This window comes from Montipora foliosa, chromosome 7 (genome assembly GCF_036669935.1).
Source record: "Montipora foliosa isolate CH-2021 chromosome 7, ASM3666993v2, whole genome shotgun sequence".
NCBI classification, from domain to species: domain Eukaryota; kingdom Metazoa; phylum Cnidaria; class Anthozoa; order Scleractinia; family Acroporidae; genus Montipora; species Montipora foliosa.
This window is the reverse complement of record NC_090875.1, coordinates 16,378,199-16,397,182: the sequence shown is the minus strand read 5'-3', so window position 1 is coordinate 16,397,182 and position 18,984 is coordinate 16,378,199. Positions and strand designations below refer to the sequence as shown.

At 37.4% G+C, this 18,984-nt stretch overlaps 1 protein-coding gene across 1 annotated transcript in view; it reads left to right on the top strand.

Annotated features, from left to right (window-relative positions):
* Nucleotides 1–12,247, top strand: part of LOC138010858 (coadhesin-like) — a 64,172-nt gene extending 51,925 nt beyond the window's left edge. Inside the window, exons 19-24 of the mRNA XM_068857886.1 lie at nucleotides 281–400; nucleotides 779–912; nucleotides 2,022–2,158; nucleotides 9,561–9,624; nucleotides 9,752–9,848; nucleotides 10,609–12,247. Coding sequence (XP_068713987.1) covers nucleotides 281–400; nucleotides 779–912; nucleotides 2,022–2,158; nucleotides 9,561–9,624; nucleotides 9,752–9,848; nucleotides 10,609–11,000 — 944 coding nt within the window. The 3' untranslated portion in view covers nucleotides 11,001–12,247. The remainder of the gene's footprint in view (nucleotides 1–280; nucleotides 401–778; nucleotides 913–2,021; nucleotides 2,159–9,560; nucleotides 9,625–9,751; nucleotides 9,849–10,608) is intronic.
* Nucleotides 12,248–18,984: the final 6,737 nt, after the last annotated feature.

Below are 18,984 nucleotides of genomic sequence, written 5' to 3'. Positions count from 1 at the left end.
TTTTTCAATTTTAACGTTTGTCACAAGCCAAAGTTAAGTCTTGTACCTATTCGCATAAACTAGCAATTACGCACAGAAGGACGCCTATTTAAGTTTTTCTCAGCTCAATTGATTACCTTTGCCATACTCCGGCTCATTACATAGCAAAGGCCGTGCAAAAATCGCCCAAAACAATAAATTAAAGAAAACAAAGTAAAATTGAATTTTTCTTAAAGAACGTTCAATTCAGTTTACTTCTTTATTTATATATCTATTTATTTATTTGTTTGTTTATTTATAGATCGTCTTAACACGACCATAAATTCATGGTCTTCTACCACACTGCCAACGAAGACAACGTGCGTTACTGAATCGCCGGCACTTACCCAAAGACCTCACACGAGCACGATACGGCAAAATGGTGCAGTTCCCTCAGCCTTTGCGTCTTTATGGCGCTCTCATATTACATCAGTTATGAGCTTAAATAATCCATCTACAACTTTCATGACATCATCGTCGGCCACGCAATATACACGAAAAGTCTCCGATCATCCGCTGGAATCGTCGGTTGACAACACACCCAAACCTTCCTAGTGGAGCCGTAAAACATTTCTTACTACTTCCTTGACATAGTACACCAATGCCAGACGCCTCTTGGAAGCCATCCACAGTCACTGTGGAATTACACATTCAACCGACTCCCATTTCTTCAAATATTTTCTAATATTTTCTTTCAAATATTTTCTTCAAATATTTTCTTTCTTATATTTTCTATTTTCTTCAAATATTTATTTTCAAGCATCAGTTGCAACGCAAAGAGCATCTGGCAGTTCTGTAGTATCCAACCCCGTGCCTAAGACGTCTATCTTTTTCTCTACAACGTTCAACCGCACTCCAAGAATAGAAGCCTCGTCAAAGTCGTCGACTGTTTCAGTGAGTTCACCGACTCTACGAGCACTAACTTCTTACGTGTATTGTGGTATTGTGCTATTTACTTGTTTATCCGTTCCCGTTTACTTCAACATAGTTTGAGCCTCCACCTATAAAACTAACCTTGTGCCTTTAGTAATTTTACAGAAACGAGTGGTGAGGATCATACACATATCTCATTCCAATGCCCATTTAAGCCCTAAATTTAAGAACCTTTAAATCTTAAAATTCCATTATCTACAATTTTTACAACTTGGTTGGTCAATTTATGTTGGCCTATCAAAATCCTCCAAGTTATAGCTAGCAAATTTACTCTAAACAGACAAATTCACACATATTATACGAGAGAACTCTCTAGCATTTCGTTTGCCTTTCTGTCGGACTAACATCAAACAATTTTCTGTTTTCTACCAAGGACCTAAACTTTACAATTCTCTGCCAATCAGCGAAAAGCACTCAAGGCATTCTTTTCCAACACAACTATTAAGAATCTTAGATATTTTGTTCCTCTTCCGTCAACTGAATTGTTTTAAACACGTAAATGTTTACACTACTTTATATTTCAACTCGTTAAATAACTAAATTCATCTAAAGGCATTTGATTACAATCTCCGTCACCAACTTGTAGGTTCAACGAGCGGTAGATGTCTTATTTTGGGAGGCCTAATTTATATAAATGAATGAAGAGGTAGTTTCTAAAGAAACTATGGTGCTGCGTCGGTGGGGAAGTAGTATACAAAAATTTGGTTTTATCAACGGAGTTGATAATGTAAATTGGCCACCGTACAGAGATTCTAAAAGTTTACGTTTCGAGCGTTAGCCCTTCGTCAGAGCGAATCGAATCGAATCGATTCGCTCTGACGAAGGGCTAACGCTCGAAACGTCAGCTTTTAGAATCTCTGTACGGTGGCCAATTTACATTATCAACTCCGTTGAAAGCACCAAATTTTTGTATACTAATTTATATAAGCTTAGCAGTTTCTTATAGGCCTCCTCGCCTCCATCTGTATAATTATTTTTTTTCTTTGTGGCAAAATAATTTTAAAAGAACCCTTTGAATAGAGACATTGTTTCTTTACCAACTCACAGTAATTCTCGTTTATCTCTCTCAGATTCCTCCAAATGTTTTCACCGGAAGAAAAAAAGAAAATGATGGTTTATACATTGGTATTTCAGCAGGGATAACAGCATTTGTCATAGTGACAGTCATCATCGTGGGACGCCTTGTTTATCGACGCCAGCGTTCAAAGTAATGCACGCTTAATAATTTTCAATATACAGCCGTAAGATAAGATTGAAACATTTGTTTCTTTTGTGCCTTTACAGCGTAGCCATGTGGCTACGCTGGAAATCTCAGGATATGCTGAAGGTCTTCGGTGCACGAAGAAAAAGCTGAGGGATTCGAAGGGAACAGGATGTTTTGGAGCTGGCATTTTTTCTCCTATCCTCGGAGACCCAGGGGCAGCTAGTCGGGACAAAAGAATGTTCGTGGTGAAAGTTTACCACAAGAAAGGCAAGACCCCCTAGGCACTTACTCTTACCGAACCGGTTCCAGAAGCGTTCGAATTCCGTGCTTCTGATTGGCCACATTTTTTTTTGTGGCCAATCAGCGAAAAGGAGCAGCCGTGTGACTCTGATCTTACACGATGTAGTTTTCTTCGTCGGTCGTCGTAGTTACGTAGCGCGTTCAACGAGGAAAGTTTCTCGAGGAAAGTATCAGAACAAATTTTGTGGCCAATCAAAAGCAGGGACTTCGAACGCTGCCCCTGGCTCTCCGAGGATGTTGCCGGTGACTCCCAGTTTCTTTAAGAGGTAGCCTTTGGAACGTCTGATGCTCCATATATGAAATCTATCTTATGTCTTTATTTCTAAGTCTCTTCTGGTCTTGACAAGGAGTTGACAAATGTTTTTTTTTTTTTTGTTGTTTTTTTTTTCTAATAGAACGATTACCTTACATGAGTTTTAAAGGCACAAAGACCCCTCTCCCCACAAACACACTCACACCCACACACACACCCACAAACACGGAATATGTTTACATAGTAGGGAAAAAAAAGAGGAGCTCTTGTTTTGAGAGGAGCGACCAATTATACTCTACAAGATGGGAATTACCTGTACAGTTGGAGAACAAGGTGCTGGATTCTGTATTTATTTATTTATTTATTTATTTATTTATTTATTTGTTTTAAAGCAATACTGTAGGAAACAGACAATTTTTTTAAAAGACATGTTTCGGCATGCTTATGCCATCATCAGTTTAATGAGTTCCTGAGTGTGAACAGTTATAAAGTCTACGGGTAGATGAAAAAATTATTACAACATGACGTAATACAAGAGCGGGTATTAATTACAGCGTGACACCAAACATCAATTTGCAAGGTGGTAGAAAAGGATAAAGAAAAAAGGATAAAGGAACATACGGAAAGCGATAAAAACTCGCATAATTTTAAGCATTTCAACACATCTCCTTTATGTAAGAACAAATACTCCCCTTCGTGCTTTAGTATTCTGGATTCTGCCAGCAACTCAATTGATTTAAAATTCAAAGAAGCCTTTTATATAAATAAGATCAAACCTGAACTTAACAAACAATTGCAGCATTACAACACTTTTCTCACGTTTTAGTTTACACCTTGCAAATTGATGTTTTCGGGATGTTTGGTGTCACGCTGTAATTAATACCCGCTTTTGCATTACGTCATGTTGTAATAATTTTTTCATCTACCCGTAGACTTTATAACTGTTCACACTTAAGAACTCATTAAACTGATGATGGCATAAGCATGCCGAAACATGTCTTTTAAAAAAGTTGACTGTTTCCTACAGTATTTATCATACTTGCTACTAGTGCGACTTTAAAGCAATAGCGGTTCCCATTTCTTTCGCGTTGTTGTATCTTCCTTCTCTACTTTATGAATATATTGTAGATGCCGTAAATATTCTTCGAAAGTGGCTTTCGTTCTTTAAATTTGCACAGCCATATCAAATGTTTGCTTGTCAAAAAACAAAAATTAATTTGCAAATTGTATTTAGAGGTATCTGGCCTCAGTCCCAGTTTACCTGAAAAGCATATTCTTTACTAACAATTTTACAGACCTGCATCCATGAAAAAACATTATTCCAAAAACAACAGCTTTTGCTACATTCCCAAAAGAAATGAAAGAGCCTTTCTTTACCTTATTGTCAGAAGGTGCATTTCTCGTTATCCACACGTCCTATTTTCTTACGAATACTATTACTTGAAAGTCGTCGATGTAAGAATTTAAAATTAAAGACTATGAGTTTTGAACTCTTGGTACATGTAAAGGCCAAGACATAGGCTGCTTTCCAGTTGACTTTGTGACCGGGTCCAAGATTAATTTCTTTGTGCCATTTTTCTTAACTTAGGGTTGGTAGCTCACTTTTTATTGATACTAACTTCTCATAAACTAATCTAGAGGGTTTTGAGTTTTTTAGAAATATTGAAAGAAAGCTCTCAAAACTAGCATTAGTCCTCTCACTTTTCCTACGGAGGGAATTAATTGCCGAAATTATTCCGTAATAACTTAAGGCAGGAACTTGAAAGTTATATTTGTCTTGAAAAGCTGTCAAAGATAAAAGCTCAAAGGAATCATTTAGGATGTGCTTTATTGTATACGGTTATACCTTTAAGGGACCAGTCTTTGAAAAAAACTGGTCTATTTCCAATTCTTATGTGTGAGTTATAGCATAGAGACGAAGATAAAAACTAAAAACTAAATACACCAATTGTGATACCGCAAAACTTTTAATGACTGTAATTTTTCCAAGCAGACTAAGTCTACGAAATTTCCACCAACTTAATATCGCTTTCACTTTTTCCACTTTATCTATGTCATTATGGGAACCTGTTATATTTGAATCCGACGAAAACCAAAAACCAAGAGCTTTAACTTTCCTTTAGGCCATTTAAAGTTATTTTCAGGACAGAGTTTAAGATCAGTGTTTACCTTCGCGCCGATCCATAGAGCTTCTGTTTTACCACAGTTAAGTCGGAGACCAGATACCTCTCCAAAAATATCTAATAGTCTTAAAGATTCTTCAGGGGATTCTATCGAACCGTCCAAGATTAGCGTGGTGTCATCTGCACATTGGCTCAACTTAATATTTTTTGCCTTCACAGTTATTCCTCTATTTTTTTGATTTCTTCGAAAGGCTTCGGCCATCACTTCTACCGATAAAAAAAATAGGTATGGCGACAAAGGGCAGCCCTGCCTAACTCCTCTAGTCGGTTTAAAAAAATTGCTCGCCCAACCATTGTTCAAAATACAGCTTTCAATGTTACAGCAAAAAATGTTAATCCATTTTAGAAGTTGTGGGCCATAGCCAAAATACTTTAAAGTCTTTTGAATGAAAGTCCACTCTAACGTATCAAATGCTTTTCTCAATATCAAGGAAAAGAAGAAGTCCGAGAATATTCTTCGCTGCCGTGTATCTAATAACACTATCAATTAAAGGGATATTTTCACCAATAAATCTATTAGTAATAAAATCTGTCTGATCATCAGAGATAACTTTCGGAAGAAAAATTTTTATTCTCCTTGCTATGGCTTTTGTTGCAATCTTCTCGTCACAGTTAAGTAATGTCAATGGTCGCCAATTCTTAATTAGACTGATCCGCGTCCTTTTTAGGAATAAGTTTAACAAATTCCACGTCTTTGCGATACTGAAAGTGTATACGAATAGTTAAAAGAACTTATCAAGATATCACTCACATCATTCCAAAAAATCTTGTAAAATTCGCAAGGGAGGCCATCTGTTCCTGGCGTTTTGTCCGAATTCATACTGTTTAGCGTTTGCAGGCATTCTTTTCTATTCAACAAACCTTCACAAACAAGTTGTTCCGCATTGGTCAAGTGATTTTGATTTTACTGTGGTGGGAAAAAAACGGCACTAGATTTCTCATTATTTGTTTTGGAACTGTAACGAGTTTGGTAAAAAGACTCACACTCATTCAGAATTTCTTTTACAGACAAATTGTCTGTATCGGTAAAATCCTTTTCACTGATTTTAAGTTGAGTAATTGTTCCTTGCTTGCAATGTCTCTTTTCCAGTTTAAAAAAATATTTGGTATTTTTCTCACCTTCATTATACCATGGTGATTTCGATCTGATAATCGCCCCTTTTGTTTTATATTCGATTAATGATTCTAATTGTTCTTTCTTTGCTTCAAGCACGGTCCATATTTGTTGTTTTCGAGAATCATTAATATGCATATCACTTAAATCTTGTTCCAAAGTTGCAACTGATTGCTCAATTTCTTCTGACTCGTTTATTATTTTCTTTTTCTTGGAAACTCCAAATTTTATCGATTCCTCTCTAACTTTCATTTTAATCATCTCCCAGAGCAGATTAGGGTTAATAAACTCATCATCCCTGTATTCATCTTTGGTTTGTTGTATAATGAATTTGATTTGATTAATATATTCTGTTTCAATTAAAAAGGAGGTGTTAAGTTTCCAGAATCCTCTACCTCTAGTATTAGAATATAGCGAAATTTCTAAAACGATCATTGAATGGTCCGTTTTATATCCCGGGATGATATCTGCTTTGATTATGTTACAGAGTATTCTTTGACTTAAGTCACCTCCTAAAATTATGTCTTCGCATTGGAAATCAAACAAATGGTCAAAGTTCGAAGTGAAAAAAGAAGGATCATCTTCATTTGTTGCATATCTATTTGCTAAGGTTCAGTTTTTTTCCACTGGTAATTAAGTCCCATATTATAAAGCGTCCCTCGGTATCAGTATAAGCGTTGGAAAAATCGAAGTTATTATTGAAGAGAATAGCAACACCAGCGCTTTTGCTTGAGCCGCAACCGAAAAAGGCCTGATAGCCCCATTCTGCTCGCCATTCATGGTTATTGTCTTCGGTACAATGGGCTTCTTGAATAAAATATATTGACATTTTTTTCATGCGTAAACGGTTAAAAATCTCACGCCGCTTAACCTTGTCTCCTATTCCTCTAACATTCAAGGATCCTATTTTAAGGCCCGATGTTTCTATGATTTTTTCTGAGTATCACATTGGTCACCCCCCACCCAAGAGCACCTCCTATAGTAACTATAGATGCAAACTATAAGATCAAAGAAAAAAATAGGACGAAAAAATAACAAATAAACAAAGGACAAATACACAACCAAACAGTCATAAAGACAAGTATAGGACATTAAGGGATTAGGAGTGTACAACTGATTCGTTCTTGTTCTAATTCGTTCGTTCGGCTTGCTGCTCGTCTCCGCCATAGACTCATTTGAAAATGAAAGTGTGGCTTTTAGTTTAACCATATTGCATAAGACTCTCACCGCCCTGTTATAGCCAGTTCCCTACCAACAGGCCAAAATTCACCATTAATGAATAACTTATCTGCTTGCGCCGAACTGAAAGCTGCTTGCATTCCATTTCTTCTGGCCTTTTTCAATGTTTCCACTTGTGGTTTTCGCCTGTCAATGATCTCAGCTGGTAAATCTTTAAACATTTGAAAATTAGTGCCACGGAGCCGGCGGCCCGAAGCTAAGATATCCTCACAGTCTTTGTACCGCAAAAAGCGGGCGAGTATGGGCCGTGGTCCTCCATTTTTCCCTTTGCCGATCCGATGAACACGTTGAATGTCGACCCTCTTTGCATCTTCATAACAAACTTCTTGTTCTAAGAAGCGACGGTGTGTTCCCTCTGTATCTTCCCTCTGATCCGCCCCTCTTCTTGTCTCTTGTATGTTCATGAACTTAATGTTCTCACGCCTCGAGTAGGCTTCTAAATATAGATTTTTATCGTACAGAATCTTCGCTTGTTCAAGTTCTTTTATCTTTTGACTCAGATTTGCCGTGCCCCTTGCTTGTTTTCCATAGACTCCATTTTGTCTTTAAGCTTGATATTGACATTCTTTAGTCCTTCCTTCAAATCATTTAATTCTTGTTTGGCTGTACTTTCAAATTCTTCAAGTCGCTGTGCCCTCGATTCTAGATTGTGTAACTTGCCTTCAATATTGTCTAAAGAACTTTCTTTTTTTTCAAGTTTCTGAAGCTTCTCTAGAATTTGATTTAACATTTCGCTCACACTCTCCGACGTGTTCAGTACTGCCAAGGCTTCATCCACGCTAGCTTCTTCTTCTTCGTCGCTCGTGCCTTGACTTTTTGCCTTTTCTTGTCCGGAGAGTCGTGCTCACCCTCTGTCGATTTCGATGACCAGTTTCGGCGCTTCGTAAGATACTTTTCTGTAACATTGGCCATTTGCCACTTCAAAGAAAATGTAAAAAGGCGGACAGCTAAAACCAGCCACTTACGCCGCCATTACTCAAACCCAGTCTCCAGTTAACAAATGTTGCAAGGGACATTAAGTTCAGATAAGCATAAGACAGCGAGCTTAGAAAGCAGCAAAAACTAGTCTTATCATTCGAAGAAAACAATTTTCATCTGTCTCCTTTGCCTTAGCGCATTCGCAGACCGTCGTTATTCAGAACAGCATCCCCCTACCCTTCAAGAATCATGTGTCTTAGCCAATCAACGTTACGTTTTAGTCAAATACGCATAACTTATAAAAAAGTAAAAACATAGAGAGCATGATTACAAAAATTAAGAAAGTCCGAGAAAACAATCAGCTAAAGGTGAGATAAACCAGTAGTTTGATTTTAATTATTAATCCCTGCATAAAGTCTATGGTAAAATTTTTCTCTGTCAGTAGGCAATAGCAACAGACGTAGCAATCAATCATATTTTTCTCCATATCTAAACAACTTATGTAAAGTTAAAAAAAAAAAGGCTGCAGTGTTTTGTCGAGTTTAAAAGCTGGAGGCGTACGGCTTCAAAACTAATCCACAAAAAGGAGGAGTCTGAACAAAGAGGAAGATATTAGCATACAAGAAAAAAAAGTCGGGTCTCACTACTATTCTAAATATGTGTTTTATCAGGTTTAAAGCTTATGCATGTGACGTTTTATTGGTTTTTTGAAGCTTGTTCCCTCTACTCTTATGTTGTGGACACACGAGGCGCTGCCAAGTGAGTCCAAAACAAATTCTGACCACTGTGATGACAAAATCGTTGTAGATAAAGTACAGACAACGCGGAACCACATTCGATTTGCTTTTTATCACATTATTCAACGTCAAAGAAAATGTTTATTTTAGAGCGTGACTAAGATCGTGACACAAAGAGCAAGCGTTGTCTATAACGGTCTCGCAATATGATTGGTTTATTTCCCAAAATGACCGTAACTGATTAATATTGGTCATCCATGAGCATTGCGTGGCAGGTTGACGCGAAGACTTTAATTAGCCAAATTCCCCAATCAGATTACGAGATTACAAGCAATTGTGGTAAAAAAAAATAGTCTTTTTAAAGACTTAGAGTTTGCTGTACGTGCTTCATTGCTAGTTGCCAACTTGCGCGTCCGATATTTTGTAAAATCGCTCGAGTAAATTGACCCTGCAAAATAGTTAAAGTGACCTTCAAGTTAGTGCCACAACAAGGGGGCTTACCATCGATTCGAATAAGAAGATTTCAAGATGACCAAAGAGTTTGAACAAATGTGAACCATTTGCAACAGAAAGGATATATTGCCTGTGTAAGTGGTGATGTTTGGGAACATACGGCATACTTCTGATAGTTTTTGATAGTTCCCACATGTTTCATTTACAGGAAGAGAAATAATCAAGAGAGCTACGCCAAAAATAGTTCGACTTCCACGGCTACAGATAGAGCAGTAAGGAATTACTCGTGTCTTTTGACCGTCTAATTTTTGTATCTTTAATTGGTTTTAAATTCTTCGTGGTTATGTCAGGAAAAGGGGGTTGCAGATGATTTTTTTTGCCGTCTTATTATTTAAACAGGTCGATGAAGTGACCGAATTCCCGAATGAAAATTCTCAGATCCATTGTGACTATGAACATGTCTACGCTGTCCTGAGAACCGACAAAAGGGAACAAGGCAAGTTGATACATTTCCCGCTTTCACAGGAATCCCACCAAAATATGACCCTCCTCACATATGGCCCTCTTCATGAAATGGTAATCATGGCTTGTATCAAGAAAAGCTAGTCAATTTAGAAGGCAATAGATCTTGCTTAGGGTTTCAAATATTGCCTTAAAAGGAAGTATTGCAACAATAGGATTGATAAAGACTCGTAAATTCATGAGGGAAATTCAAACTGGTCAATTCTAACACAAGTGGGAAATTTGAGTATTCGGCAAGAGCGTATTTATATCAAGGGGAAGGGGTAAAAGCAACATTTTTTTAGGTCATATACTTCTCAGGAGAAAACATAAGTAAGTAAAGTAGTCCTGAGAAGGACGGTTTGAGATGACATTGACTGACGTTTCGACCACCTGAGCGGAAGTCATCTTCAGAGGGTTAAAAAAAAAAATCTTCTCTTCAGAAGGGTTAAAAAAAAAAATCTTCTGAGGGTTCAAACCATCTACAACTAGGAGAAAAGATAGAGGAGAGAGCACTCGCCTCCCGGCACCAAAAAAAAAATGTGGCTTGGGTTCGATTCCCAGACTCGGCGTCACATGTGGGTTGAGTTGGTTGGTTTATATTGAATGCCTTATTATTATTATTATTATTATTATTATTATTATTATTATTATTATTATTATTATTATTATTATTATTATTTGTTATTATTTGGGACTCCAATATGGCTACATGTACCAAGACGGAATATCACACTTAAATTTTTTTTTTTCAGCAATATACTCATCCACCTACAGTGTTCCGCAATCTCCAGCTGTTGTAGATGCTTCTGATGCAAGTCTCGGCCACTACCCACATCTGGACACTGCAAATGAAAAAAACAGCAACTGTCAGGGAAACACTGAGGAGAGTTTGTACGACGATGTAATGCCACCGAAATGTGAACCAGCCTCACAAATGAATGAAGCAAACAATGAAGCAATTGATAAGGAACTTACTGTCGTAAAAATAACTGAGGAAAGTTGCCATACGGGATCAGCTCAATTGAAGGGCCTCAACAAAAGAAAGAGCTTTGGTCGACATTGCTACGAGATTTATCCCGAGCGACTTATGTACATTAATTTGCAAGAACTCCCCGTGAGCGGTTCACTTGAAAACACTGAGTGATTCCGAAGTGATGTATTACAACTTATACTGAAAGCGTCAGCCAGCAAGCTGATTCAATAGTGGGTAGATAAGTAGACCTCAGGAACACCTGACTTTTTAAGTGTTATTTTTACATACAGTACACAACTAAAACTATGCCGAGGGTAAATAAAGATATATGATATGATGATGATATGATGCTGAGATCAAGTTAGGGAGTTTCTTTTTGCTTTCTTTCTTTCTTTGTTACTTTACGGGGAAAGAGCATAAAGTGCATATGACACAAAATCTTTTATTAACTTGTTCAAAAGAGCTTTCAAATGATGACGAACGGCGTTTATTTTATTGTGACAGCACTCTTGGTTGCTGAGTTATTCAAGAATTTGATTTATGCAAATTAACAGATTTGTGACGTCACATAGTGGACGAACCATGGAAACAATTTTCCCGACGAGTATCGTCCAAGATTGTTGTTGGAACTTGATGGTCTCCTGTTGATAGCCCCTGGATAACACAGGAAACACGGGTGAACATGGCGAATGTCATCTGTGTGAAAACAACGAGAGTGACTAGAACCGTGAGAGTATTTGAAATCCGTTTCCGACGGAAAATTCAAACTCAGTGAACCCACCAAGCGTTGGTGTGAAAAAGTGCCGTCCCTTCCCTAGCAAGAGTTATTTTATTCAGTGCACGCGGTCGCCAAGCTCAAAGCTCGGGCTGAATTTCAACGGCTCGAAAAGGTCACATGCATTAGTTCACCGCTGGACTACACATGTCCCGTGATTCATTATTCTTTGCCAAAGTATTTACAAGCAGACCCAAAAAGAGTCCAAAAATGAGCTCTAGCTTACATATTTCCTGGTAAATCTCATGAAGAGGCACTTGGTAGTGCAGGATTAGTTTTGGTTCGTGACCACTAGGATGCAATCAGCAAAGAGTTTTCAGTTGAGTCTATTTGTGAGAACGAAAATAATAAGCTTCATAATCTGCTGTCGAATGCATGCAGCCAACCATATGATCTAAGAAGACGTAAGAAGTTTGCAGTTCCTTTTGCTAGGATTAAGAGAGTCCTTTATTATCAAAAGCTCAACCCTGCCTTAAATCGATTTAATATTTAGAAACATTTAGATATATAATTTAATTAATATGGTTGTGATTTTTTAATATTTTAACATTATTTTAAAATTATTATTGTCCTGTAAGAGCTACGCAATTCAGTAAATTTTTGACTGCAAAGGAACTCTGAATAAACCAGTCTTTGTTGTTGTTTGTTGTTGGTCAAGTATATCATGTATTGATAAAAGAGCGATTCTCGTGGAATAGCTTTTGGGGGCCAGCGAGCAGCCAATATAGTCAACCTTATTCATCCATGGTTCAGCTCATCGCAAATTTCAGCGGATCCGTTTATTCTACACCTGAAGATGTTCGGTTTTCTCAGTGACTACAGTAATTGTATGCTGCATATGAAGCTCGACACAATACCATTTACCCGACCAGGACAACCAAGAACACATTCGACTAAAGGAAGGCGGGCTATGCTTTTCAAATTGAAGTCATTTTGAACATGGGCTATTTAAAGCGTAAATATCAGTTTTACATCGATATACAAGAAAGTTCACTTAAAGCCCTATCGAGCGCACTTTTTTTTTGTATTTTAGAATGTTCCAAGGTTTCCACAACATCTGCACAAAAATAACATAGAGGAGATTCGATTATTTTAAACTTAAAAAGCTTGTCGTTTGTATACAAGATTCTATTTAATATCTTATACTGGAATTCCCGAAGTTTTGTGCTTGAAGCAACAGAAAGTCAGTAAATAACCAAAAGACTAATAGTATTGGACTAAACAAGGTTGGCTATCTTTACGACTGTGCAGGGTTGCTTGTGTTTAATAGGGAGCCTTTGAGGCTTCGTTTATCTCCCAGTGACAATTTTTATTGAATAGCTTGTTGGACGCCATTCCTCTAGAATAAAAGTACTTGTTGAATAGCAGTAAATCACTTATAGCTCATCTCTCCACTCCCTTCGAACCAAATTCTCTCTACGTATCTCACGGAGACGATAAAATTTCCCTTGAAAAACTTTAGTCAAAATCACTAGCAAGTTTGTTAAAAAGTGTGCACAACACCTACTGATAGAAAGAAATATGAAGAGGGTTTCAACACTGAAGAGTTTCAATTAGATTGGAAAAAAATATTTAACACCATGTTATTTCAGTATGCGGACTACACAATCTACGATCATGCCAAAATATCTGATCTTAATAACTGCAGAAACACGTGCACCATAGGCGACTCAAACTCATAATTCGAATTCTCAGTCAATGTAACGGTTTATAGGGTTTATACGGAAACATGAAATGCCCGAAGAAATTGGCTAATCTCAGTTTACAGCAACGAAAATAGATAAAATAAACCTACTTTTACTATAACTTATGTCCTTATGTCGATTTGAGACGTTCTAAGCTAGTTTTGAAATTTGCTCCAATCCTTCATTAAAAGAAGACAGGCTGGAAACTCAGAAACTCTGAAATCAGTTATCACTCCGCGATTGAGTACGATTTAATCCCAAAAATTGGCTTGATTCGGCCTTTTGTCCACTCCATAAAGACCCAGAAGTCCGAAAACACATGCTTAGAGAACAAGCCAGTTTTCACGAAGAACCCGTCACTTTCTCCATATTAAAGGGCGTTTTGGATTCTTCCCTGACACGATCGTTGGCCTGGTGACAATTTCACTTCCCTGTAAGGGTAGGGATCCAAGATCAAACTTAGCCAATCTGGATCTGTCTCTCGTCCCCATGGCTTTGACGTCTAAAAGCTCTGTCTCCAATAGCCAATCGCGTTGCTCAACTACGTAAACATTCAAATATTAGTTGATTCAAAATACTATAGAGAGTTTTCCCAAAGAAAAATTACTTGCTCCCCGCTGTTCTGCCATGTTATCGAGGCTGAAAAGAACCGAACTTAACGAATTCAATTATGAGTTTGGGTGGCCTGTGAAAACACTATTTCCCGATCAATTACCAAACTAACTATCTGGTGTCAGGAAAGTACCCTCGTCTTTAATAACGGCAAAACCAAGGTTATGATGTTATCCACCTCGAAAACGTCCAGAGTACATCACCTTGACGAGTACGATCCTAACATCTCCGTCAGTGGTTAGAAACTAGAACGTAGAAATCTTGTAAGCTGCTTGGAGTTCACATCAATGAACCGTGATCTTAAATGGGATGATCACATCAAGCACAAAGTATCTGCACGTTACACTACTTTATCAATACGAAGAAAACTGAAATATCTTGCTAAATACGAGCTCAGAAAGCAACTAGCAGAAACATTGATTTTGTCAAAACTAGACTGCCTATTTGGTTTTTTATCCTCTACCACAATTCGTCTGCAACGGGTTCAATTTACAGCTGCAAGTTTTGTAATCGGTCATTATGTTAAAATCTTTCAGAACGTACTTAAAATTCGATGGGTTTCAATTAATGAGAGAAGAGACCTCAGCCTCCTGAAATCATACTTTAAAGCTTTGCATAACGGTTGAGTGAATTTTTAATCTATAATTTATTAGTCTATATATCTGATGTTATTTATCTTTAACTGTAAATAATGTAGTTTAACAGAGAAGAGCCACCTCGTGGATCTGTTGAATAAACCATTATTATTATTATCATCATCATCATCATCATCATCATCATCATCATCATCATCATCATCATCATTATTATTATTATTATTATTATTATTATTATTATTATTATTATTATTATTATTATTATGAGCAGTATAAAAACGAATGGTTGCCCAAATAGTCCCACAAACAGTAATCGGGCGGCTATCCGATACTTCAATCTATAATAACTTTAATAATAATGACTTTATTATTTATACAGCGCAAAAATTCATTTAGATATGGTTTTCCTAGTACCGTACGTTAAAACGTTACACGAACAGGCGATATGCAGAGAACTTGTAAGTACAGATTTCTGCATCCGTGCATCATCCAACTAGTGGACTAATGCAAATCCTGCATTTTGATTGGCTACGCTACTAGAGGACTATTGGTAATAGTCCTCAAGTAGAGAAAAGCGTGACGCTTTCTTTCGTTTTATTCCCCAAGAAATATATTTTCAACTTTCATGGGCTATTGACCCGTAGCCCGCAAGGGCTACGGGTCCAATTGTTAATTAGCTGCTTGAGTGTGTTGGTGAGGTCTTGGGAGTATCCTCCGAGGACATCAATGATGATGTCCGCTGTTAAGCCGAATAGACTACATGGTTTCCTTTCTCGGCATCGAAAAATACTCTTGAGTTTGGCAAAGGTGGGCCTTGTCTATACGTCGATCGTAAAATACAAAATGCTGACGCGAACTGTCAGTATCACTCAGCTAGTAAGACAAGAAGTTTCTTCCGAGAACTGGTGTTAATGGCATAGAAATGATGGTTAAACTAAAACAACCATGAACCATTCTTTGATTGTACTCACGTGATAAGACGGCCCTGTTGGTGCCAAAACAATAGAAAACTATAGCTCAAGTTTTGTATCATAGTAAAGTCAAATTCTCAAACGACTTTTTCGCTATTGTTCTTGCACCAACATGGCCGCTGTGACGTCAGGTGAAATCAAAGAATACGGTATACGACCATCTTTACTTGATTGTTTCACTTAAACGTTTTGTTTCCACCACAGTAAAATGAATGTTAGTGGTTCCCATCCGAATCCAAGCTCACACACATTGAGGTCTTCCTTTCTGCTCAAGTTATACGATTTTTACAGCACTTCATTCTGTCGAAAGGATTTCCAGAATCATCGAATTAATGAATAGGCCTTTTAATGATCTATTTCTCAATCTCAAGAAGGCAAGTATGGTTTGAGTCTGGGCTTTGAAAAAAATAGTGATCCTACCGTATATAAAACCAATAAGGAGGATTGCATTAAATTGATCGACTCAACAATATAAACTCAAGTTGAGATTTTTCCCATCGTATTAGCTCTTCTCAGTCTTAGACTATTTTTGTGAAACTTCATCGAGAGTAATATGATTAATTGAAGTGCTATTTGCAAGTACAATTTCCGGCGTTCCCAGACGTCTTTTCCCTTTACTTGTATTTGCCAACATTGGTAGTATTCGAGCTTCAGGCTCCTCCAAAATACAACTTTTATTGAGATAACAATTTGGCGTGACTAAAATAGCTCATATATAGAATGTACACGGTGATAAAGCTTTTATCTCAGTATGTAAAACGAGCAAGCGACTAAGCACCCAAGTCAGTGGTAGCTCACTGGATAAAGTACTTAATTGAAACTTGGGGCAATCAATTTAAGATTGAGATTATCTTAATTCGGTTAAAACAATAATGGGAATACTGTCCGCCGACCTTCCAAAACGTATGACAAATTTCGGACTGCATGGAAGAACGCAAGAATCTCGTTTTCGAATATTGTGATGATAATTTGGCTCCTAAACGCGGATAAGCGGCACCATTTTAAAAGAATCGGAAATAATTCTTTTTAAAACAAAAGAAGTGAGAAGCAAGAAAATACGATTGAGATTATATAAGGCTAAGTTGATCAGCTTTCTGAAATTCAATTAATATGTAATAAACGTGATAAATGAGGCTACAATAAAAGACCGAGACAGAACTGATTTTCTTATAAGGTAGTATGCCGACAGATTTTTATATTTTCCTATGCATATGTGTAATAAGTTATTTCCACGCAAAAATTCTCGTCAAGAATGAGTCATGGACACGATCCGGGCCCTGTTCTACTAAGGTCCAATGACACAATGAGTAACTTATATTTATGGACTGATTTATGGAAAGTACTTGTTCTTTCATTGCGGTTGGATGCCATGAAAATAGTACTTGCGCTTTGGAAGATCTATGCCTGCAAAACACAATCCAAAAAGACACCAAGCACACACAAAGTAGATTCCAGAGAAAAAAACTGAGATTTAAATTTTGCATAAAATGTGTAAACAGACGCTTTGAACCCCACGTGGTAGACTTTCCCAAGTAGGTGCTAAAAACAAAACTGGACTTGAAAATAGCGTCTCCTCTCTCAGGCTGGTCTCATCACCGTGATCAATAACTAAATTATAAATATACAAGCTTTTTTTTTCTACGATTCTAGTTTTACACCGGTGTGTACGCATATACATGGTGGTCGTTTCCGGTGCTAACATCTAATTCATCCGTGACTGTAGTGGGCAAGCAAGATTGGAAGTCCTCCCGAAGAACATAAGTTAAATATAATTACATCAATATTACTGCCTATGTGCACTCGGTGATAGAGGACACAAGTAACATTTGGAACCTAGACGGTATTTTGAGAAATGCTAAATTAAGTGAGAGGTGATACTGCTTCTAGCTGTGAGACGACTCAGTGTAGTATTAGTAGAAAGGCCGACATTACAATAATGGCAATAATTGCCCGCTCAAAATAGCGCATTTTTTTAAAACAATTTCATCTGTAGATGACAGCTGAAACAATAATTTCGACAACGTTTTGTTTATCATCAATAAGAAGTCTTCCGTTTTTCAACAGTGTTTTTTAGCTCGCAAATGACCGCTATACAGTGTTTAATCTTGACCAAAGCAAAACAGAGGTACACATCTATAACCATACCATTTCCTTGTTCTTAGACTTCTTGATTCTCTAATAGAAGAGTATCAAAATCCTTCCTTTGAGGTATCCTTCCTTTTTTGGTATTTAAGGAGTTGTGGGTGGAGTTCAAAAGAGAAACAGAATGACCATACGTACACTTTCAATTGTTTTCCAAACGTTCAGTTGCGCTTGCAAAAAATCTCTTATTCTCTCAGTCTTGGAGGAAATATGCAAGGCTAGTGTGCAAACTTCGATTTCTCTAAAATGTGTCCAGTTATATTCAATTATTTCGTTTTGTTTGCTAGAAATCCAAGGTTAACTGTGACGACAAAACCGGTCTGAAATGGAATGTAAGAATTGATCTTATTCACGATCCATTCGAGGCCTACTGTGCTTTGAGGTCCATGTCAGCGGGACATCGATGGGGAGAACTCTGGCCACGGTGGGGCAAAACTTACTTTTCGTGAGTTGTGGTTTCGTGGCCCAAACCTTTTGGCCCCAATATTAGATTATGATGTACTTGAAATTTATTTCAGGTACTAGAACTTAACGAGAGGCCGCTAAAAGAAGACATTGTTCAAATGCTGAAGGGAATATAATCTAGATTATTCTACCTCTAGAGCCTATTTAACTCATACGGAATGGTTTTTCCCTTGTGTGCGTGACAAATGCCGCACGAGAATGTTCTTAAGCTCTTCATTAGTTAGTTTGTAATGCATAAATCAACCAATATATAGGTCATTTCAGAGTTCATGTGTGCCTCATCTTCAAAGCGAGTCGAGGTGGGAAGATTTTCTCTTGAAACTTGGTTTTCATTTGTATGTAAAGTAGAACTCATTACCATTTCTTTGAAGCGGAGGCAGACATGAACTCCAAAATGCCCTATTTTGTGTCTTTTTTGTTTATATATATATTTTTTAAATAACTGCACATTATGTATTCATGCTGGGATCAAAAAGCAACTGAGAAGGAAAAAGTAAACGACGTCCAAGGAATAACTAGGCGCCCAACTGAGAAAGTTGAACATTCATCAGTTAATGCTGTTTGCAATGCTGCCGAGAAATAAGACACTACGTTTCCCTATAGCCATGCAAACTGGAGGAATTCAAAGCTAACTATAGTCATTTCACAGTTTGGAGGAAGTTAATTATTTTTCTTATTTTAACTTTTCCTTGCTTTGTCCACGTTAACTGACGGAGAAGTGGAGGCTAATGCGAATTTTATCAGCATCATGTCAAGGCGAAGTCTACAGCGAATGGTAATGATAATGCTGAGGCCAAAAGTCTTAAAAACATTAGGAAACTCCGAGGCTGGTTTACTGCAGATCGTCGCTATATTCATGGTCATCCAAACGACCTTTGGAAAAGCCCTCACTTTCATTAGACGAGTGTC